Genomic DNA, 25671 nt, shown 5'->3' with positions numbered 1-25671 from the left:
TTTTAGTCAAACAATGCACAAAAACAAAGCTAGACAGCTGACAATTCTGAAGGTACTGGATTCATCATCAACAGGTGCTGCAGACAAATCAAAATAAATGTTTAGTTCAAGTTTTTTTATGTCTTTTTAAATCATTACACTTACCTACTTGAAACAAATGCGATAGGTTTGCCTAAATTTGTTTAATACTTATTAAATGCAGTTTTTTGGACTTATATGTCATTGCAGTTATGGCACTGCAATGGCGCATGTCCAAGAAAACCGCATTAAATCACAATTACCCATTGCATGAATAATTTAAATTTAAAGAGCTTATTTTCCCAGTTAAGCTTGTGTTGGCAGTCAACCACCCAAAATTCTGCAAAAAGAAGAAAAGAGTTAAAAAATTTGCGGTATTTCATGTTTTACTGTTTTTGAGGTGACCATTAGTTGTTGGCAAAAGCGGTACATTCAATTTCTCCATCACTAATACAATTTTTTTAAAAATTATTTTGTGATTTCCCTAACTTTTTCCAGTATCATCCACTAACCATTTTAATTTTCCTGATATTTTCTGATATCTTGTGTGTGTAGCAACCCTGAGAACAGACTTAAAACTCTCAATGTGAATGTGTACAAAGTAGGATGTGTGGCGAACCTATGACTATGGGTAAGCCATGTGTTAACCTACACACATGTCCTTGTTAAGTGACAGAATGATTGAAATAATTTTGCACCAGTAAGAAAGGCACGACAAAACAGGAAAGATAAGAGAATAAAGTAAGTAATAAGTACACTATAGCTATAGGGCAAATATGTCTAGGAAAATATTTAGCCGAGGTTTGAATTTTTGTCCCTGCAGTTGTGAAAGATTCAGAGTACTCTCGCCAGCAGCTCAGTGAAGCCTCGTAAGAATCTCGGGACGGTGGAGGCTCTGTACTAGTTCTGACTCGTGGGCGTACATATGAGAAGTTAATTACAGAGATATTGGCATTCATTTACCCCTGGTACTTTTCATTTCACTTAATTTTGTAGATTTATTATTTAAATCTACCATTTTCTTGTTCCATTCCCATTGCATTTTTTTTTATTGATTTATTTTATAAAGTTTCTAAATAAAAAGTAGATTAACTATATATAATTTTTCAACATTTTTTCTCCAATTTGTTCACCAAATTAATAATATTGAGTTGAGAAACATTCCTCAATGTAAAAATTATGCCAAATGCATCACTTACCATGCAATTTTCTGACTATACTTAAAAAATTTGACTGTGTGGTGAAACCACAAAAACTTCAAATCTTTTCCGTTTTCTCTGCAAGAGACGGCCTGTGCAGATAACCATGTATTCCATTACACACAGCTTCACAAGTCAAAAGTTTTCCTGGTTAGGATACATTTTCATTTTACAGTTCCTTTAAAACTAGTTCTTTTTAAAAAGTTTTACTGTAGCTGGTTCACTTTAATGTGAGTGCTTTTGGAAGACCTACTTGAAATGTAATGCCTTTGACTTATCCATATGTTGATCAGTTGAGCTGATCAATACATTTACACATCTTTTGCCCACCTGCATTACACCAAAAGAAACCTATCTCGATCCTCTTGAACTGGAAGAGTACATTTCACACATTCCTAGCATTCACTGCCACAGAATGCATCAATATCGCCTTCAACCAGCGTGGTGCCAACTGCGCATGCTTAAAGCCAGACCGAGAGCAGAGTGTCAGCTCAGGTCAAAACGCTAGTCTACCGAGTACCGGGACAGAGTACCGGGACTGCAGTTGAACGGGAAGAGGCGAGGCTGACAACGCTGCAAGCGCTTCATGGCCACAGCTTTGCACCCACACTCACGCGGGGTTCAAGCCACACACACCTAGTTTATAAACTACCGCTCAGGGACCTGTTTTCTCTATGTTACTGGTTCGCACTGTCCTCAGGGCATAGCAAAGTGTATCCCAAGTACAAAAACTATCACTATCCCATATGGAAGATGCTTATTGGCATACTGCTAGACGAGTGGGTTGTGGGACGGACTATTGCCCTGTGCATAGTAGTTCAGTTAGTATGACAGACCTGAAACCAGCCACACCCACAACGTACTGCCTTGCCGAGCCAAGGAGCGCTTGCAAGGATGAGCCACTGTCACACGAGGCAAACAATACATCATGTTATATATCATGACTGAAATGTGCTGTTTGCTGGACAAACAAACAAGAAAAAAAAATACAGCCATTGTTTATCTACACTCATTATTTTCTCTTTTTAACTTCATTTGCCACAATACAAACACACAATACAGCATAGAAAATAAATAATTTACAGTATTTAACTTAAACTTATTAAAACACAATATTCAATTGTTTGTTAATAATAAGAAACAAAAGTTTAAATGGTTGAATTCCTGGTAATAATGTAAAGTTACTAAGCATCCTGTATGACGGCAGTAAGTACTCAGTAAGAATACACAATCACAGCTCAACTGAACGTTAAAAAACCTTGTTCTCTCAATAACAGGTACACGCTATAATCAATGAGAAAGTTAGGCAGTAAGATCGCAGCATTATGATGCCCTGATAGCATTTCTACTGATCCTGAATTCAAGTTAAAATGTTCTACACGTACGTTATATGAAATCTTGAGAAGACGTATTTCCCCCCCTTCGAATCCCCACTCAATAAATCACAAAAAGAAAAAGAAAAAAAAAAGAAAAAAAAAGAAGGCGACAAAACCAGAACAACTGGACGTGAAAACCTCCTGAGGAGAGATTTAACACTTGATGTATTTGAACACCCTCGCATAACACACAATACAGTTTGTCGTGTACGCCAAAGTCTGTTCCAGTCTTTAGGAGGACAGTGAAGCCACTCAGTTGTAGATCTTGATGGCCTTCTCCAAGTAGTTGAATCGAGACCGCTTTGGTGCCTTGTTGACGTGCTCAAGCCCGAGCCAGGACCGCGGGGGCGTGGACCCTGCGCACAACACTCACTGCCCTCGCTCACCACGACACATGTGCTACTACCAACAACACTCACTGCCCTCGCTCTCGACGACACATGTGCTACTACCAACACTCACTGCCCTCGCTCTCCACGACACATGTGCTACTACCAACAACACTCACTGCCCTCGCTCTCTACGACACATGTGCTACTACCAACAACACTCACTGCCCTCGCTCTCCACGACACACGTGCTACTACCAACAACACTCACTGCCCTCGCTCTCCACGACACACGTGCTACTACCAACAACTCTCACTGCCCTCGCTCTCGACGACACACGTGCTACTACCAACAACACTCACTGCCCTCGCTCTCCACGACACATGTGCTACTACCAACACTCACTGCCCTCGATCTCCACGACACATGTGCTACTACCAACACTCACTGCCCTCGCTCTCCACGACACATGTGCTACTACCAACACTCACTGCCCTCGCTCTCCACGACACATGTGCTACTACCAACAACACTCACTGCCCTCGCTCTCCACGACACATGTGCTACTACCAACAACACTCACTGCCCTCGCTCTCCAAGACACATGTGCTACTACCAACAACACTCACTGCCCTCGCTCTCCACGACACATGTGCTACTACCAACAACACTCACTGCCCTCGCTCTCCACGACACATGTGCTACTACCAACAACACTCACTGCCCTCGCTCTCCACGACACATGTGCTACTACCAACAACACTCACTGCCCTCGCTCTCCACGACACATGTGCTACTACCAACAACACTCACTGCCCTCGCTCTCCACGACACATGTGCTACTACCAACAACACTCACTGCCCTCGCTCTCCACGACACATGTGCTACTACCAACAACACTCACTGCCCTCGCTCTCCACGACACAAGTGCTACTACCAACAACACTCACTGCCCTCGCTCTCCACGACACATGTGCTACTACCAACAAAACTCACTGCCCTCGCTCTCCACGACACATGTGCTACTACCAACAACACTCACTGCCCTCGCTCTCCACGACACATGTGCTACTACCAACACTCACTGCCCTCGCTCTCCACGACACATGTGCTACTACCAACACTCACTGCCCTCGCTCTCCACGACACATGTGCTACTACCAACAACACTCACTGCCCTCGCTCTCCACGACACATGTGCTACTACCAACAACACTCACTGCCCTCGCTCTCCATGACACATGTGCTACTACCAACAAAACTCACTGCCCTCGCTCTCGACGACACATGTGCTACTACCAACAACACTCACTGCCCTCGCTCCCCACGACACATGTGCTACTACCAACACTCACTGCCCTCGCTCTCCACGACACATGTGCTACTACCAACAAAACTCACTGCCCTCGCTCTCCACGACACAAGTGCTACTACCAACAACACTCACTGCCCTCGCTCTCCACGACACATGTGCTACTACCAACAACACTCACTGCCCTCGCTCTCCAAGACACATGAGCTACTACCAACAACACTCACTGCCCTCGCTCTCCACGACACATGTGCTACTACCAACAACACTCACTGCCCTCGCTCTCGACGACACATGTGCTACTACCAACAGCACTCACTGCCCTCACTCTCCACGACACATGTGCTACTACCAACAAAACTCACTGCCCTCGCTCTCCACGACACATGTGCTACTACCAACAAAACTCACTGCCCTCGCTCTCCACGACACAAGTGCTACTACCAACAACACTCACTGCCCACGCTCTCCACGACACATGTGCTACTACCAACACTCACTGCCCTCGCTCTCCACGACATATGTGCTACTACCAACAACACTCACTGCCCTCGCTCTCCACGACACAAGTGCTACTACCAACAACACTCACTGCCCTCGCTCTCCACGACACATGTGCTACTACCAACAACACTCACTGCCCTCGCTCTCCACGACACATGTGCTACTACCAACACTCACTGCCCTAGCTCTCCACGACACATGTGCTACTACCAACAACACTCACTGCCCTCGCTCTCCACGACACATGTGCTACTACCAACAAAACTCACTGCCCTCACTCTCCACGACACATGTGCTACTACCAACACTCACTGCCCTCGCTCTCCACGTCACATGTGCTACTACCAACAAAACTCACTGCCCTCGCTCTCCACGACACAAGTGCTACTACCAACAACACTCACTGCCCTCGCTCTCCACGACACATGTGCTACTACCAACAACACTCACTGCCCTCGCTCTCCATGACACATGTGCTACTACCAACTACACTCACTGCCCTCGCTCTCCACGACACATGTGCTACTACCAACAACACTCACTGCCCTCGCTCTCCACGACACGTGCTACTACCAACAACACTCACTGCCCTCGCTCTCCAAGACACATGTGCTACTACCAACAACACTCACTGCCCCCGCTCTCCACGACACATGTGCTACAACCAACAACACTCACTGCCCTCGCTCTCGACGACACATGTGCTAATACCAACAACACTCACTGCCCTCGCTCTCCACGACACATGTGCTACTACCAACAACACTCACTGCCCTCGCTGTGTGTGTGCTCGGGTAGGCGGGCTCCTTAATATAAAGACAGCTCATTTCGATAGATAAATACCACAGTATACCATTGTAGGTTCGAGTCATTATTGAAAGCTATCTTTACCTTGATTTGGGTGACTTTTGAAGTCTTGAAGATTTATGCAGAACTCTGCGTCCTCCCCGACATACTGTGGCCTTCCCAGGATCACGACGGCAAACTTGAACTAAAACATTTCAGAAGTGACGCCATGAACCACAGAGTGCATCAACACTATACTTTACAGTAAGCACCTTAACATGGATAGGTATTCATAGTGCATAAAAAACCCTATTTCAAATGTGATAATTTTATGTGTTTAAAACGGCTATGTTATATTATTTTTCAAAGAACATTTTCCTCCCAAATTGATGTAAATATTGTGACAATGTTAATCATCTTAGAGTAATCATCTGATTGCTATGTATTTAAAGTATATTTTCTAAAACATTAAAAATAACGTTATCCAAATATAAACAAAATTTGACCATATAGTCATGGCACAAAACAGAATTTTATGTACTCTGTACAAAACATAAATAATCTATGATGTCAATTAGTCACATAATTTATAATGTTACTTACATAACATAAACAAATTATGACCTAGCTGCATGTCTGTCACCCAACAGCCTGTACGCAGTCACACACACCCCGAGGGTCCGTGGCCCAACACGCACCTAGCACATGCCACTACAGACGGGAGGGGGAAGTGGGAGCACCCCGAGGAAACCCACCGGCCAAACCCAAATGGTTTCACAAGAGGCAAGTGATCTGTGGACCTCAGAAAATGCAAGGAAAATTAATAAACTTACCTTCTCAAATTCTTTTTCCGGAGTTGCTAATTTCTTCTGTATTCTATCTTTGACTTTAGCGAACGGTTCACCCTGCAGGGCAAAAGAAAGGAACACGAACGTGTGAGAAAGCAACTGTCAAGTGTCCTTCAACGAGCACACGATGGGAAGTACAGGAGATGGCACTCACGTGTTTGACTTTGACGAAGAAAGGGATGCCAAACGTGGAGAAAATGTCCTTGTAGAAGTGAGCAACTGGGATGAGCATTTCATCTTCCCCCAAGTTCACTTCATCCTTTGGGATCTCCTCTATCCTGGAACACCACCAGCACAGTCTGCGGCAAACTGCCCTCCACCCCCCCTCGCCCGCCCCCTTCACGATGCCCTGTACGATACCTGACATACTTCTCAGCCTAGCTCTTTTACATTTTATATCTACTATAAATACCTGTTCAGATGTTTTTCAAGGTACTTAGAAGTTAATACTTATTAACAGGGTAATTATTAATAAAAGGGAAATTGTATGTAGGTATTTATATTTCCAGTGCTAAATAACTAGACATATTATGCAGGAAATTTTCTTGTAAATGGGATTTTCTTAGGAGCGTTTTACGGAAAATGGGCATTTCCTATTAAATATTCAGGATGGTTAGTGACCAAATGAAACAATGGCAGTCCCTCGTCGCAGTTGCCACGGAGTGTTGGAATGTGTAGTCGTACTACCTACTTGAGTTAGTTTGTACACGGCACTTAGTGCAGACTGTGGGTCTACAATAGAAGCCTTTGGAGGGACTGAAACAATACACAACTAAAACTACAGCATTTCAACAGGAAGATGGGCTAGTTATATGATTAAAAAAAGTTTGTACTTAATTTTTGGTTACAAAATTGAAAAAAAGTTATTACAAGAATAATCACAAAGTCTTACCTGTACAATTTTGTTCCTGACGTATTTAAGGAATCTAATGGTGTGTCTTCTCTTAATGTACTGACTATTTTATTACAATTGATTTCAAATATCCTGGAAAATAAAAGTTTCAGTGTAAGAGAGTATAACTTAAAGACACCACAAACACAAAACAAGGATAGAGCAAAAATAAGAACAATAAAACCACCTTCCATTTAACCAACTAGAAAATATCTTTCTGATAGTAATATTACTCATAACTATATAAAATAATTTCATGTTTAATTTTTATAAATTCTGTTTATTTATACAAAAATTACATTAAATTGTTTATTAATACTGAACCAAAATGGTGTAATGCAACTTGCTAAATTTTGAAAATAATTAATTTTAAATAATCTAAGTTTATCAATAATATTAAACAAAAACTTTAAATATTTTAATGGCAACAATTATGATTTATTTATTTATTTATTGATTTATTAATTTCAGGGTGCCTACAGATAACTGATTAATCAATTTTAGGTTGTTTTTTTTTCTCACTACCTCTGAATAAAACTTTCTTACAATTTTTTTTACATCACAGGATTATTTTCACACATGATAACCAGAGTTAAACATACTATGAAGTATGTATGTTTTAAATTTGATCGGTGTGGTGTGGTGCCCAAGAGCACAACGCTCCTGTATCAGCGGCCCGGGGCGGAGCACCACAACTCTCCGCAAGCACGGCAGGCTTCCAGATTCATGTTCCACGTACAAGGCAAACAGATGTCGGCTAAGACTTGGTGTCAGTATCGATGCTAACTGATCTTTTAAGTTTGATGAACAATACTCAGGTGTGCACAAGCACCGACACAGCGGCCAATACTCCACGGAACCCAGCGAACCGTCGGTTCCCCTACTCTCAGGGCGGCGAAATGTCTATGACAATAGACACTTTTCAGGAACATAATGTTATCTGTTAACTGCACTTAATGTACATAAGGCACCGCTGCGCTTTTTCAGTTTATTTCGATCCAATCTGGATTCTACAGCGCAAGCTTTCATTTTGTGTGATCTGAAGTGGATCAAATTGCCATTTTTTTTTATTTTTCAAAATTTTATATTTAAAAAAGAAAAAAGCAAAGCATTAACATTAATTTTTGATGCCTTATGCCTACTTGAATACTGCGATTATCTGATGTTTCAAACAGTTCAACAGAAATATAACCTGAAAGCCATAGCACCATAGAAAACACATCAAATTCTCCAATGTTAGGGTATTCTATAAAATAAGAATGCTCTGTGTATACTCACCTAAGTTTACCAGAACTATTTTCAGACATTTCTACTTGTTTCCTAGCTTCTTCTAAAAGGTCTGCTACCGTGCCATTTTTATTAGGATACAGAATCAACTCTTTTTCCTCTTTTAGCTTTGGACCTACCCATACACACTGCAACACAAAAATCACAATTTTTTGCAATTAAACATAAAAACACTTCTGTTGGTCTATTATGTTAGTTTTCTAGCATGAAGTTTAAATAAAACAAAGCAGTAGTGACTTGAGAAATAAAACATTTTAAATTGAGTGATGCCTAAAACTAACAATTTTTTTTCAACATTATAGGTCTTACACGTATGACACCCACACATTATTTTGAGCAAACTAACTTTCCACTTGCCTGGTCGTCACCATCCCCCAATAGTTCCAATCATGTCTTCAGATGCACAATTTAGTTTTACATTTTAACTAATAGTAGTTGCACACTGCTTGCCTGATAAAAAGTTTCTACTTTCTTACAGAAGCAAAATAAATATTGACACTGCAAGTTGTCTCCTGCATTGCAAAAATAAAAATTAGTGACTTTTTCTTCACCTTAACATAGATAAAACCATAACAATTATGTACTATAGATTTTAAATTATACAAAACAATCCTCCTCCTAAATGTTTATTTTAAAATGTGGAATGCAGTATAGCATACCCCATGAACCAGTAACTTTATCAATGATTTTAGTTTGACAGATAAATATGGTTGGCTAACAATGTTCTTCGCAAAAACCAAATAACTCTCGATTTGATTTAATTGGATAACTGGTGAGCAATGATAGCTTAATGCATCACAAGAATAACTTGTTCATGGAGTAAGAATATACAAAATGAACACTTATTAAACCATTACATCAACTTTAAAACTATGTACAGTAAACAATAATCCGGTTGTCAGGTTGTCTGAGCTCGAGTTGAGTTAGTTGGAGCACGCACCCTCTGCAGCAGACGGAGGAACACTGTTACGGCAAGTCGAGAGGACTTCACTTGCGCTCAGGATTATACTCAAGACAAATATACGGTGTGACCCCAATTCCAGGGCAGCCCTTAACGTGAAAAAAAGTTATCATTTTTATTTTTAGAGGATTTCAACTATCCGGGCATCAGAAGGTCCCGATTAACATGGATAATCCAGAGTTTACAGTATTCATTTTACGAAAATCAAAAAGTTTCTATTAAGAGCAGTAAATTTTAGTGACCTAGACAAAAATGCAGTGAAACGTGATTTTCATTTAGTGCTTCTCGTAACCTTCTCTACAATTCGTAATTGTTTCGTGATCTACGAGACACTTTTCAAAAGAGGACCTGTGCCTAAGGTTCAGTGCTCTGATTAGGAAGACAAGCAGAAGAGAGAATTCAGATATTTGTTTTTATTTGGTTCATGATGCATTTCTTTCAAAAGCAGGGTTTACTTCAGTCATGTAACTGCTTCAAGAGCTAATGGGAAAGTAACTCTTAGCAATCTTCAAGCTGCGTATGACCATGTCTGCTGAACCACCTGAGAATGAAGGGCTGCAGTGTGCAATGCTAGGACAGATGTGGGGAAAGGTATTGACTGCTGTTCGAAAGGAACATTCAAAACAAACATTTTTTTAATCTCATACGTAGGGACGACCCACCGACCTTGAACTGTTTCTTGTTCTCCAGCTCGTTGATTCGTATACTGAGCTGCTGGTAGAATATTTTCTTGGGTGTTTTGGGCTTGCAGTAGACGAGTATCTCCTTGAGCGTGCCCTCGTACGTGCACCTCAGGGGGTGGCCCGGACTGTCCTTGTAGCTGCAACACACACGCACACAGTCACGCCCTTTTGCCACTGCACACTTCTGTCGCGAGGCTTTTCACAATAATAGTATTACACCAGCCTTGTTAGAGTGGTGGTCGTACAGAAGTGAGAGGAGGGGAGAGGGACAGAAGAGGGCAGCTGCACTCCCTCCTTCGCTAATAAAGCGTCACAGAAAGCAGACAAAAAAAGAGGAACAGAATTAACACCTGTGCTGTATTTCTTACGCATCATAAACTGAATCAAGGAACAAAGACTTCACTTGTATCTATGGAACTTTAATGATATTTGTAATTTTGAATAGTTATTCAAGTCGAGAATAATAATTTGACAGAAAACTGTTTTTAAATGTTTGGTGAAAGAGACTGCGAGGCGACGGACACTCACTGCATGCACTTGAAGAACTGCAGGAGGTAGGGGTCGGTGTTGACCCTCTGGGCCACCGCCCTCGCCATCTGGTCGTACGTCATGCGCTGCGAGAGCTCCAGCGTGAAGCCCGGGTCGTTAGGAATCATTTTATCACAGAAGGTCACCTCCACTCGCTGCATCAGGTCCCTGCAACAACACCGCATTACCACATTACCTCCCAACACATTCACGGCAATGGCAACCATCGAAAACCAGAACCGCAGTTTAAACACACCACAAACAATCAATGTTAATTTTCTCCCGTCTCGAAAAACTGGGTCTCAATGCTGGGTCTCTGTTCTTGCCAGACACCACATTGCCGGCCTGCTTCTGGCTGGCAACCGTGAGCCAGGAGGCCAGGGTTCCTACAGCCTGAGTCAAATTTATTTCCCTGACTTTTCCCAGACTTTCCCTGACCATTCATTGAAACTTCCCTGACCAATTATGAAAAATAATTCAGTTTTACAAAAAATATTGATGTTTTAAATGTGCCCTATTTATATTGGCCTCCTCCTGCACTTCAGCTAACCGTACCACACCTTAAACATAAATATCAGAAAGCAGACACAATCTTAATTAAAACATCCATTTTTGACATGAATATTAAAAAAATTCAAAACACTGTGGTTCAATAAATACGTAATTCAATTACAAAACAAAATGTTAACATGTAACAAAAAATTCAAAAAATTTGAAATACTAGTTACAGCAAAGCTCTTTTTTTTTCAAGTTCTTTTAATTCCCTTTTCATTGCTTCCTTTTTCTCTTCTATTTGCCTAATAAATTTTTTTTCTTCTACTAACTCTTTCACTTGTTTTTCTAACAATATCTTTTCTCCCTTTCTTGTTGTTTCCTCACTTGTTTTCTGTTTTCTTAGTTCCAAATAATCTTGATATTGTTTTCGAGCACTTTTCACATTCTCAATCCCTCCTGCCTGTTGCACTTCATCTTGAATATGGCGTTGTGCTATCACTGTCTTTTCTAGCATGTTTTCAACCAATAGTGAAATTATTAATTGAAAAACCCCCTTCCACAGTTGCATTACCATGGGAGAGCACAAGACATATCTTAATTACTTCCCACAGGTTTTTGTACACTTCACTTCCTCTCATGAAGTTTCCATAGGTGCTATCGAGTCTTGCCTCTTCATTAGTTTCGCAGTGTTCTTGAAACATTTCCCTAAGTACAGTTTTATTCACATCACACAAGTTACAGTATTCTTTTTTAGCCTTTTCTGCAACTTCATCATCTATTCTGTTTGAAGCAAGTAGCTCTTCTAAAAGAAAAGAAAACCTTTTCTGACCAAGCGAAGGTGAGTGTTGAATAATCGAGGGATCTAGAGAAGACAATCCTCTAACTGCTTTGTACTTCAAAGGACATCTTTCTTGAAGTTTGGCAGTCCTGGCTGTCAACATACCACGACAATCATGCATAAACTCAAGCTTTTCTCTTTCCGTTACAGAGGTTGATACTTCTGCAAGAAAGCGTTTTGCTGCAAATCCAACATCAACTTTATTGCTTAGGATCAAATTGTATGATTTTTTTACATCGATAGAGAGCAGATTTGTTCTAGTACACTTTATCACGTCAGTCTTTACACAGTGGTTCATAATTTCTCTCAGAAGTTTCTCCACTGCTTCAAAAATAAATGGACTCATGGGTTTTGAATAGGGATGGGGCGACCGAATCCAATATCCGCCGAATCCGCCGAATCCTAGGGATTCGAAGGTTCGGCGGGTCTGATAAAGGATTCGTCAAAGGATTTGGTTTTTACTATTTACGGGAAAAAAACACAGTAAAACTCGCTTACGAGGTCCCGCATGGTAGGTTTTTCCGTATAAAGCGTTTAAATCGCCCGAGGTCTCGTCATTTACGCCATTAAATGTGTGATATAATGTCCGTTAAAATTTTTTCTGAAACTTCTTGTCTCAAATAATGGCACACGTAAATATGAAGAAAAGACAAATGAACAACAACATACGAAGAAATATGGATGATGTACCATAACTACAGTACAAACCCAATAGTTATTTTAAGATAATTACCATAAAAAGAACTAAATATTCTTTGTAGAATACCATAATTACTACAGAAGCATGATAGCTACCATATTTGCACTATAGTTACCGTAACAACTGAGATGTATATTTACCGTGATAGTAATGTATTATTTATTTATGACATATTGAATTAAAGAACATTGTTAAAAAAAAAAAAGGATGTTAAACTTTGATATGTACGGTTGGCACATGTTGCTAAGAAATAATGCGATCTGAAAGAATGCAGTACTACTACGAAAAGTGAAAATGGTACTCGTGGATTTTTAGGTTATGGCAGTCTCTTTCGTTTTTCAGTAATATCGGCCGAAAATTAACGAGCGTACTGTATCGGAAGTCGGCAGAATTGCCGATTCAACTAAATATTGGCAAAATCGGCTTCTTCAATACAGCTCTACATTTAATGTCATGAGTAAACATATTTCAGACTGCAGGATATTGAAAAAGACTTTAATTTCCATGTAGGTTTATTGTGTGTATGTTTTTTTTTGCAAGTGTATATTGAATGAAGTAAAATGTTTTTATTTTTATTACTTTCAATGATTAAACTTTAATGACCAGTTACAGATATTTATGACACTAATTTTGAGGTTAAGCAATTTTACTAAAGCATTCCAGCCAAGCAGGTTGCCAGCGATAGACGCTTCTCTTTTGCTGGAAACACTATCTCCAATCGTAGAGCTAATTTAACTCCTGAACGTGCAGAACAAATTATTGTTCTGCATGATAGATTAAAGAACAGAATTTAATACTCTGTGACAATCTCTCTCAGAATTATTGTGCTGAAAAGTGGAAATGTTGAAACAATGTGAATGTACTTTTCAAACAACATGATTTTTGGTGCTAAGTTTGTTGAAGCTCAGTAAGGACTCCAGAAAAATTGACAACGGTGAAATTTTTCCAAAGATATGTTACATTTACACAAACATATACTTGGTTATGTTAGTTGGATGATATCAGTTACTAATGAACCAATGGAAACAGGTAAGATTCAATGAAAAAAAATGTTCTTTTTTTTCTAGCAGTGCAAAATGTAAACACACTCTGTAAATAGTTACCCAAAATTAATAAGCCCACTTCATTTTAATACTTTATTCAAACATGATATTAAGTTTAAGATAAAAATAATTTCCCAAAAGTGTAACTGTACCACAAAAGCTCGAGCTCGGCTCGAAGTAAAATTCTTAGGCTCACAGACCTCTAGCTTATTTATAGAAAAAATCCTAACCGCTAATCTGTACTAAAACTGAAATTTCTCAAGAAAAAATTGTTGTATTTATATACACTTATACCAGAAATGTACCAAAATACATGTAATAAAGTCAAGAGACTTTTAGTGCAAGCAGAATACATCTCACTTACATTATATATGTGGATATCATCTGTTAAAAGATTCGGGTTTGGGTTCGAGATTCGGCAATTCCAGTCGAGGACTCGAGTTAGGATTCGGATTCGAGGAAATCAGGATTCGCCCCATCCCTAGTTTTGAAGTTTGAAACTTCTTAAGAAAGGGCTCACACTCATTTGCAATTGTCTTGCAGAATGCCAATTTACACTTTACAAATGGATCACGAGCGGCTTCAATCAAGGTTTTTGCAACTTTTGTCTTCGGAAGCTTGGCTACATTAACAAATTTTGCAACATGATCCCATATCTCTAATGCTCTTTTAAGCCACTTGGCATTGTCTAGCCAACATACATTACAGAACTTCAAAGGAAATATTGTGGATTCTGTCAGCTCTGTAAATAATGCTCGCCAAGCTGGAGAATCATGGAAAAGAAAATATAAGTGTAGCAACAAGGTACTAATGTCCATCCAACAGATTTAATGCCAGTTTTCAAAGCACAATGAACCACATGCAAACTACACGTTCCCAGATTCAGTAATGTGAAAGTTTCATTGCTTGTGGTGGATCTGATGTGTTCTTGGAGACATTTGAAAAATTTCAAATTGACGTTGGGGCCATCCATAGACACCTATATTATTTTGGAAGGTGACAGAGGAGCAATTCCATCCAAAAAATGCCTAAGCAAATGTTCAGCTGTGCTTCTATCAAGAAACACACTATTTAAGTATCTGGTAATAACCATTTGTTTTTCTTCATCCCAAAACCTGATTACTATGTCCATTTGTCCTCGCTGAATTATTTTGTTCAATGCTTCATCAAAACATAATACATACAAAATTGTCGCACAACTTCAAGCGATCTAGCATATTCTGCTGGAAGTACGGTGCTAGCCCGTGAACAAGAACATACGCAACTTTATCTCCTCCTAAAGTTAATGCATTGGCAACTGCACTATCAGGAAACATCATTTTAAATACAGTACTTATGTTACTGCAAGAATTAAAAGACATTTTCTTGCACACAACCTGTAGACACCAAATAATCTCTGCTTTCATTGCATCTTCTTTTAAAACATAGTTCATGGTGGCCACTCACAGTCACCAAAAATATTCCCTGATTTTTCCCTGATTTCCCTGATTCAAAATTCAAAATTTCCCTGATATTTACAATTACAAAAACATACTTTAGATGAAAAAATATAATATTATTAGGGATGGGGCGACCGAATCCAATATCCTCCGAATCCTAGGGATTCGAAGGTTCGGCGGGTCTGATATAGGATTCGTCAAAGGATTCGGTTTTTTACTATTTACGGGAACAAAAATACAGTAAAACTCGCTTACGAGGTCCCGCATGGTAGGTTTTTCCGTATAAATAGTTTTAATTGCCCGAGGTCTCATCATTTACGCCATTAAATGTGTGATATAATGTCCGTTAAAATTTTTTCTGAAACTTCCCGTCTCAAATAATGGCACACGTAAATATGAAGAAAAGACAAATGAACAACATACAAAGAAATATGGATGATGTACCATAACTACAGTACAAACCCAATAGTTATTTTAAGATCATTACCATAAAAAGAACTAAAGATTCTTTGTAGAATACCATAATTACTACAGAAGCAAGATAGCTACCATATTTGCACTATAGTTACCGTAACAACTGAGATGTATATTTACCGTGATAGTAATGTATTATTTATTTATGACATATTAAATTAAAGAACATTGTTGAAAAAAAAAAGGATGTTAAACTTTGATATGTACGGTTGGCACATGTTGATAAGAAATAATGCGATCTGAAAGAATGCAGTACTACTACTAAAAGTGAAAATGGTACTTGTGGATTTTTAGGTTATGGCAGTCTCTTTCGTTTTTCAGTAATATCGGCCGAAAATTAACAAGCGTACTGTATCGGAAGTCGGCAGAAATGCCGATTCAACTAAATATTGGCAAAATCGGCTTCTTCAATACAGCTCTACATTTAATGACATGAGTAAACATATTTCAGACTTCAGGATATTGAAAAAGACTTTAATTTCCATGAAGGTTTATTGTGTGTATGTTTTTTTTGCAAGTGTAAATTGAATGAAGTAAAATGCTTTTATTTTTATTACTTTCAATTGATTAAACTTTAATGACCAGTTACAGATATTTATGACACTAATTTTGAGGTTAAGCAATTTTACTAAAGTATTCCAGCCAAGCAGGTTGCCAGCGAGAGACGCTTCTCTTCTGCTGGAAACACTATCTCCAATCGTAGAGCTAATTTAACTCCTGAACGTGCAGAACAAATTATTGTTCTGCATGATAGATTAAAGAACAGAATATAATACTCTGTGACAATCTCTCTCAGAATTATTGTGCTGAAAAGTGGAAATGTTGAAACAATGTGAATGTACTTTTCAAACAACATGATTTTTGGTGCTAAGTTTGTTGAAGCTCAGTAAGGACTCCAGAAAAATTGACAAGGATGAAATTTTTCCAAAGATATGTTACATTTACATAAACATATACTTGGTTATGTTAGTTGGATGATCGTATCAGTTACTAATGAACCAATGGAAACAGGTAAGATTCAATGGGGAAAAAAATGTTATTTTTTTTCTAGCAGTGCAAAATGTAAACACACTCTGTAAATAGTTACCCAAAATTAATAAGCCCACTTCATTTTAATACTTTATTCAAACATTATACTAAGTTTAAGATAAAAATAATTTCCCAAAAGTGTAACTGTACCACAAAAGTTCGAGCTCGGCTCTAAGTAAAATTCTTAGGCTCACAGACCTCTAGCTTATTTATAGAAAAAATCCTAACCGCTAATCTGTACTAAAACTTAAATTTCTCAAGAAAAATTTTTTGACTTTATATACACTTATACCAGATATGTACCAAACTACATGTGATAAAGTCAAGGGACTTTCAGTGCAAGCAGAATACATCTCACTTACATTAGATATGTGGACATCATCTATTAAAAGATTCGGGTTTGGGTTCGAGATTCGGCAATTACAGTCAAGGATTTGAGTTAGGATTCGGATTCGAGGAAATCAGGATTCGCCCCATCCCTAAATATTATAGAAAGAGATTACTCATATTTTAGCACCCTGCTGTATTTTCTTCATTATATACATATGGAAGTTCGTTAAATAACAAATACATTTTAAATATGTCACTTTACATTATAGCGTCCCGTTCAATGACCTGCAGTCTGTGTTTTGTTTTATGTAATGGGGTATTTCAGTGGCGAGCGCTCAAACATTTTTTCACGCAACTTTTGATAACTGTTCTTTAATTCATTTTTGAAGTGTAACATTTCTAGTTGTGAAATATTCTTAGTCTTAGTACTCTCAACAAGGGATAACAGTACAGTGCAAATTTTACCTTGTGTTTGATTTAAAAATGAAACAACTAATGGATAAATCTTCACTGCATTACAATCAGTACTCCCATCTGTAGCTAAAGCAAATGGTCCACTTACTAAAGATTCAACAGTTTCAATTTAGTTTCACCAGCCATATACTTCTCTCCACTAAGGCAGATGTTTTTGTTCTCGCACAGCTGTATTTCCGTGCAATTCTTGAGTCAGGAAACATAGCTCTATACAAATTACCCGAATGATCGGCTACTGCTATCGGTAAATTGTGTTCTACCAAAAAACGTGTAAACATTAACTCTGCGTTTGTTACTTTCGTTTATTCAGATGTAGCGAAAAACGACGATATAGATTTATTGCTCGTCACGGCTTTAAAATGTTCTGCATGTTTCTTTGATTCAATATGCCGTCCTCAGTCATCCCTTCCACCATGCGCAATTGAAAAGTCACACGTGCATACATTACAAAAAGCGTGGCGTTCCAAAACATTTGAAGATGACAAGCATGGCCATTCTTTTATATAGTTTGGTCGAAAGTTCTGAAGAATAACGTTCTTTTTTTTTTTTTTGCCCCAGATACACATTGTTCTGTCACACGCTTCATTTCTACAACCGGCACTGAAGAACACAACACTATCGAACAACATAAACAGGTTTCACGTCTGAACACACGACAAAAACACTTTGATGAAAAAAATGGCTTTCAAGAAAGTAAATAACACAAGACAGGTTAGCCAAAGTACCGTACAAAAATTATCGTGATGTAAGTAGCTAACAAACGAAAAGACCGAGAATATGTACTAGTTGTATCGTACAACGGACGTAATACCGTACCATTTCTATTACAAAACACAACAATTAATCTACTTATTTCGACAGTACATGCGCACATTTATCAGTTCCGTTATCTGCGTAACCACCCACGTGATATATTCGAACTGCGTTCACGAAACACACACACCAGAAACGGAATTTTTTTTCCGTTACCCAGCAGCACAAAGCCTCGTTTCCGTAATAAACCAGCGATGTTCCGTAATTCCGTAATATTGTGTTAAATCCGTAATAATTACGGAAAATCCGTAATGGTTGGCAGCTCTGCGGAAATATACATGACACAAAAAATTCCCGGTTATTAAAAAAATTCCCTGACATTTCCCTGATAATTCCCGATCAACGTGATTTCCCTGATAAATCCCGGTTTTCCCGGTTTTCCCGGTGAGTGGCCACCCTGTAGTTGTTGAGATTTCTTTGAGGCACTACATTCTGTAGACTAGTGACAGTGTTTATCTGAAGCTGAGTGCATTTTGACGTGAAGACACTATTTGAGCAAGAAGAATCACTACTCTGTCCCTTGTCTAGGTTAACGTCTGAAATTGCTGTTGATCCAGAACAACTTGCAATATTACCTGGCGTCTTTATGAACAAAGAAGACAAAAAAGTCTGACTTGTCGCATCTCCCACCATTTTCAAATAGGTTGGTCCTTTCCCATGAGAAACTAATGCTTGCTTTCCCATATTGCTCAAGTTCAAAGTCTTTTTACACACACTACAAAATGCTTGAGTATTATGCTCATCTACAGGATGTACCCATGCTGAAAAATCTGGAAACAGAGCTGGGTTCAGCCACGGCTGATTAAATACAGTTTTTTTGTCAGACATAATGACCTGTAACAGTCTTTACAAAATCAACCTGGAATAAAACAAAGTAGGTGGATGGTTACACACAAAAGCTTACTACTCCACATGCAACAAACAGGTAGCCTTCTTTTCACAGGCAAGAGAGCCACAGCCACAACCCGAAAAGTTCCGAAGTTTACCGAAGTGAAAGGTAAAGTTAGGTTCGGTCAGTTACATAAATAAAAGTTCTTTCAATTTGCACCCGCGTGGTAGTGAATAATTTCTATAACACTTTAGGCCCCTTCTGGGAGGGGTTTTCTCAGAGTGGTAAACTGATTGCCTTGCACGAACAACAAACAAATAATCAACAGTGAAATTACCATCAAACGAGACGTTTCCCGAACGACTGTTATGAAAACAATTTATTCAAATAGTAAATTCAAGGCGATCAACAATTGCAGAAGATAATTACACATGTTCAATTTATAACACATTAATTATTGATACATGATTTATACACGGTCCCATTAGACACACGGGGCAGAAGACCCTTATTACACGACGCAATGTCAACTTGAAATCAGAAAAAAAGGTTTACATGCAGTATATCATATATAAAATTTAACTTTGCCCTTCAAATACTTATGACGAACAGGGAACGTAAATACACAAACAAATTAAACCTGATCACCTTGGCTGCCAACGCTGGGATACACCACCAAATGAACAAAGAAAAATGACGAAAACATCTTGCGAGGCACGGTTGACAACGGGAGGAAAAGCCACAGAAAATACTAATTGGAATTTACAAGGTGGCGGCCAAAACAATAATTTCGAAACAACAAGAAAGGAGAATTAGAACATTTACGTTACATTTCGGGAGCGGCCACCGCGTCCCTTCCGCAATCACTCAAGTTGAAGTCAACCGTACCTTAAGGGGCGTGTAGATCGGTCGGTGTCCCAGCGTCGAAACAGGAAGAGTCAGGGGGCGCAAGGCCTTAAATAAACTAAGCTCAGATGGCGCTAGTGTTGTCAGCTACCACCGAAGAAACGACAAGAGGGGAAAGCGAGGGGAGGGAAGGGGTTAGGGGATGGAGGGAGTGAGAGGGAGGGAAGGCCGTGTGCACGGGCGCCCATGCAGCCCGTTGCAAATTTTTATTTTATAGGAGGTTAGGTTAGGTTCGCGTTATTTAAAATACTATATCACCGTAAAATATATAAATCCTTGAAATATGGTGTTTTTTCATGGGCGATCGTTCCATGTAGTGAAAGGAACACATCCGCGTAGCAAATACAGTTTCTCACTCCTTGGCAAACGTTGGCAACACATACTGCGCACCGCTGTGTTGGTTTGGTACAAGTGATTTTGGGCTTTGTTTTTGTTTACCTTGACGTAAATTTTTGTGCTTTATTGACACGTTCTACAGATAATTTATTTATGTTTATGATTAATTTTCGCGATATTCGTGCAATGGCGAGTGGTCGTGAAAAAAACGCTGTAACAGTTAAGCAAAAATGGAACATTTCGAGGTAGTTTGACAACCACGTTGGATAGCGTGTGGCCTTAGCCAAGGCATTGAGAATTTCTCGTGTCTACATTAAACACAATAATTGTTCATAATCGAACGTCCATCGAAAATTCCGCAGAACAATGTGGACCAATGGCAAAAAAAATTAAAAAATCTCAAGTTGTTAATGTTAGGCCTATAACACATTTTTACTTAAGTTTTAGGATTGCCATTAAATACTAAAGTTAATTGCAAACAAAAATAATATAGTTATTGTTGTAAAACTTTATTACATCAAGCATTGACTTGAAGAATAATTACAATATCTATCTATCATCATGTAGTTTTTAGTAAAATTTTACTTTCCCCTCAATTACACTTTCCTCCGAATTACACCTTTTTTTTCTGTTTTCCCCTTGAAAAGTGTAATTCAGGGGTTCCACTGTATTTTTAAACAAACTAGTAAAAGTGTTGGCAAAACACTATTAATGGTAAATAAAGCGTAATACTTAATATATCTCAAAACTTAAGACATACAAGCCGAGTTAGTGAACTTCTTTACTACTTTCACATCTTCATTCACCACTGCATGCAGAAGACTGCAGTAACCTTCAAAAGATACAGTGAGCGGAACAGAATTTATTGCAACTAGAGATGATGTATGTACATAGCTAATTGCCAGACCTATGATGTTTTTTGATTAGATATACAGTAGAACCCCTGTCATACACTTTTCAACGGAGGGCACAAAAATGGTGTATGATGCGGGAAAGTGTATGAAAAGGGAATGGCAATAATAAAAAAATTTTTTAATCTAGCATACCAGCCCAATGTCAGATTAAACTTAAATACATAATGTGTAAATAATTGCATCATATTAATGAAAGATATGAATTCATCATTATATATACATATAATAACACTACCAGAAATGTAAAATACAGTCCATAATCAAGTAAAGCAGTCCTTTCTTGGAGAGGGGAAAAGTCACCAAGCCTAAATTAGAAATAAAAAAATTAGGCTATTGTAAAAAGAAAAACAGAAATTTTTGCTGGTTTGTTTCATTTTACAAACAACTTTATGCAACAGAACAATTTTCAATAAAATTTTAACTTGAGAAACGTAAAATATAAAACAATCCGATCGTAAGAAAACAATATCAAACAAGTATATTCAGTTCAAAGATTAATGAATGCACAAAATATGAGATCCGTGCCTTGGTAAATCGCGTGCACCATTTTCAATATCATTCGCGCCACTAGTCTCGCTTGGTGCTGGCCATAGATGCTAATAGCGAAGTGCACAGTCTTCCCGATACTATCCATATCTATGGTGCGATAAAGTTATTTTCTTACGTTTGCAAAGGTAAACAATGAACGTTTTTCAAAATAAAAGCATTAAAACGTAGTTTATCAGGAGGAATATAACAAAAAAATTTGTGAATTTTAGAACTTTTCCGCTTCGTAAAAACGTATGAAACGGGAAATTAAAGATTTTATAAGTGTATGTTCCGGGAAAGTAAACCATTGTAAATATAGAACTTTCGGCGGGACCAAAATTAATCGGCGTATGACACGGGAAAATGTATGAAACGGGAACGTATCATCGAGGTTCTACTGTATTTCTTTCAGAGTTATTTATCGAAATTTTAATTTCCACTACATTTCACTGACTTTATAGCTATCTCACTGACTTTCCCTGACACCTTTATTTTTCCCTGACTTTCCCTGACATTCCAGATTGTAGGAACCCTGCAGGCGGGTTTTGAGCTTTTTTTTTTTTTAAAAGTAAGTCGAGTAGCAAAGAAAATGTTGATTGAAACAGTTTGTTTGTGAACGTGTGAACCACAGCAGGACGTACTTGAAGTAGTCCCGGCAGGTGGGCAGCTCGTACATGTCCTCGCTCTCCTCGCGCTGGAACACGATGATGTCGCCGTCCATCAGCTCCTCCAGCACCTTCTCCAGCGGCTCGGCGTAGTTGTCGATGCGCTCCACCATGTTGGGCTTGATCTCCTCGAACAGCACCAGCTCCGTGTCGGCGGGGAAGCCCGCCCGCTGGTTCAGCACCGGGATCAGCTCCTCTGCACACGCACCACGCCCCTGCTTCTCTCGCTTCTCTGGCCACACACTGACAACACCAGCTGCACACCTGGCGGCACCGTCATGCAAACAACCCTCAACAAGTTTTACAAAATAACAGTGGCTCGAGAAAGTTTCTTAACAAGTAAATAAGAAAAATAACTAGAGTACAAGAGTACGGCATCATGAATATTTCACAACTCAAATGTGGACCATAATGTACCATCATTTTAGTATGTAATGCATTTAAAAGGAATTGAAATAAAATTAATTTGATACAACTCCAGTAAAATCATGTAGTTACGAACTGGTTTATTTAGAAGCTTTTTTAAGGAACTGTGAAGAAAGTCTAAAAGTGGAAGGTGATTGTCTGCTCGGGCCGGCCCCATCAGCGGGCAGCCAACCACACTGCCGTCTCTCTATGCCACTGTTATTAGCATCTCTCTTGGCTTTCATTCCCCTTTATTGACGACTTATTACCTTCTTTTTTACTCCAATTCGGTTTCATTTTAGAATGATTTTGTAAACAGTTGTTGACAAACTACACATTTTAAAAACATAATATACTAACTTCTGATTTCGGTAAAATCAGTAGAAAGTAGTGCTGTGCACATTCCCCAAAATTTTTGCAAAGTATCAAGATCACTCAAATTTTTTTTCTTCTGTCGGACAGAAATTTTTAAAATTCATTTTAGAACTTTTTCCAGGGTTATTCACGAGGAGGGTTTTCATTTTACACTACATTCAGTGAAGTAAGTTAACAGAAAACTAATACAGTAAAAGACAAATTTAACATGGTAGACATAAAAATCGTGTTATCGGCTTAATTTTACGAAGAGCGTAAAAATACATTATAACTGCCCGCAAACTGACAAAAGCTTAATACGTGTCCATAAAACAGGGCAAAACACTAGACCGCTGGTGGTTAGTTTCGTTTAAAAAGTAACTAAACAACATGTATAGATCAGGTATAAAACGTCCGGCTACAATGTAAGATATAAGGATACAGCAACCAACCAGTAGGGTTAGGGGAAAAAAAATTTGGATGCTTGCCTGCCCCTTCGACCTTGTTTTAACTGCTGCCAGTGAAGTTTATTGTGACAGGTCCAGCAAATATCAGTTCCCAGGGGTTGACAAAAAAAAGTAACTTCACAGTGGAATAAAAAAATCCGTCCCTTTTTCCCAAGCAGGAATCACACAGGCTCCCATCTTGCTTCCCAACATACCACATCTCGCCCCCTAACACGAGCGATAACGAAGCCGCGTCGCAACACTTGACCACAGTTGTGCCATGTTCATGCTTCGTTTGGAGCCAGTATGCTTTTCTTTGGTATCTTTTCTTTTCGGATGATATCTGTTATTTATTTATTTAAATTTGTTACATGCCCACCGACAGTCTTGAGACTCTAGAATTATTAAAATAATTTATACTGAGTTTGAAAACATGTCAATTGCTTGCCAGAGATAACTGAACACAAGTCTTGGTGTGAAATATAGCCTATATTTTGATGTGAGGGTACGGAGGGAGAGGGTTAAAGAAGGAGGGGGGGAAGTTCAGTGGGTCCTAAATGTTTATTACGACCCCCTCCCCTTCTATTACGACCCTATCCCCGAGAACCGCGAACGGTCATAACAACAGGGGGTTACTGTAGTAAACCAAAAATTTTGTCACATACATCAAAAATTCAAAGTGCACTAACAAAATATTTTTTACCAGGGATGTGCAAAGTTTTGGAAAGTAGAAGCCAAATCAAAAACTTTGAAGATTCCCTCAAGATTTTTCTTAGAGCAGACTACAGTAAAAGCTGGATGCAAACTTCGGTGTTTCCGGCCATAAGTAACGTCTGCTGTGTCGGTTAACTGCAGTTTCAAACAGAGAAAGAACCACTTAAGCTTTTAAAAACGGAAGAGCAGGGATACACGTAACCTAGTTTTGATCATGATGTCCGTCCAACAAATTTGAAGATCAGTAAGCCTGCGTGCCTGTGAATCTGCTCCCCCTTGAGCTGGGTGACAGCAGTACAATAGTGATCTGTAACACATTCTTCGTGAATGCCACCAACTTGCCTGCCACTAGCTACCCCACAAATATTCGGCCATCCTTTAGAAAATAATATCTGGGATCATTAAAAAAAAACGTGAGGTATCTTTTCCGTATAAAACAATGTATTTTAAAGTAGAAATCTAATATTTATTCGGACACATCACAGATTCAAGTAGCATGCGTTCGCGTCACAGTATTGCGTTTTATATTTAAAGTGGAAGAAAGGTTTTTGTTGCACGACTTATTAATTTAAATTGTTCGGCGTGCTCTTTTAAACTTCACATTTTAAATAAATGTACTTTCCATGAATGGGTTTTGTTTTCATAAATAACTTTATCTAAATTTTTTTTTCTCGCATAATCGTCGCACCCCTACTTTTCAAACTTGATTTTATAATAAAATGTGCGACGATCATGCGAGAAAACACGGCAGGAGGCGCACTCACGGACTTTGGCAGCGACGGGCATGTAGTGGTGGCCGCAGTAGTGGATGCGCCGCGTCTTGGGGTCGTACAGCTTGAAGAACAGCAGCACGTCGCTGTCCTTGTCGAAGGCCGGCAGCGTCTGCAGGCCCGAGTCGGGGGGCACCACCTCCAGGAACACGTTCCAGGGGTTCGCGTTCTCCGCCAGCTCGCTCATCATCTTGTGCAGGTCAGTCTCGTAGTCCACCAGCGTGGGCCGGCACGTCTGGTTCGAGCGGTAGCTGAAGGGCCACAGGCGCATCTGCTCGATCGGGTATTTCTGGAACGCAGACGGCACTGCTCAGTTCTTGAAAATCTCGACACTCGTGACTTGTTAGTTTGTAGCGAGACGCACGCATTGACAGAGATGCTAGAAAAGGAGGTAGAAGGAAGTAAGAAACTACCGTATTTACCAGAATATAATGCCATGATCTT

The 25671-nt window shown here is 39.1% G+C and overlaps 1 protein-coding gene across 2 annotated transcripts in view; it reads right to left on the bottom strand.

The window, feature by feature from the left end:
- Positions 1 to 2212: 2212 nt before the first annotated feature.
- LOC134535469 (ubiquitin carboxyl-terminal hydrolase 7) overlaps positions 2213 to 25671 on the bottom strand; it is an 82116-nt gene continuing 58657 nt past the window's right edge. For both annotated transcript variants that reach the window (XM_063374580.1, XM_063374579.1), the window contains exons 14-23: positions 25222 to 25516; positions 22515 to 22734; positions 10726 to 10893; positions 10181 to 10334; positions 8545 to 8681; positions 7267 to 7359; positions 6529 to 6652; positions 6360 to 6431; positions 5632 to 5731; positions 2213 to 2949 (exon numbers count right to left, since the gene is read on the bottom strand). In XM_063374580.1, the coding sequence (XP_063230650.1) occupies positions 2846 to 2949; positions 5632 to 5731; positions 6360 to 6431; positions 6529 to 6652; positions 7267 to 7359; positions 8545 to 8681; positions 10181 to 10334; positions 10726 to 10893; positions 22515 to 22734; positions 25222 to 25516 (1467 nt within the window). In that variant the 3' untranslated portion in view covers positions 2213 to 2845. The remainder of the gene's footprint in view (positions 2950 to 5631; positions 5732 to 6359; positions 6432 to 6528; positions 6653 to 7266; positions 7360 to 8544; positions 8682 to 10180; positions 10335 to 10725; positions 10894 to 22514; positions 22735 to 25221; positions 25517 to 25671) is intronic.

The sequence above is a fragment of the Bacillus rossius genome, chromosome 8, assembly GCF_032445375.1.
Source record: "Bacillus rossius redtenbacheri isolate Brsri chromosome 8, Brsri_v3, whole genome shotgun sequence".
Classification (NCBI taxonomy): Eukaryota; Metazoa; Arthropoda; class Insecta; order Phasmatodea; family Bacillidae; genus Bacillus; species Bacillus rossius.
This window is presented reverse-complemented; position numbering and strand designations above follow the sequence as displayed.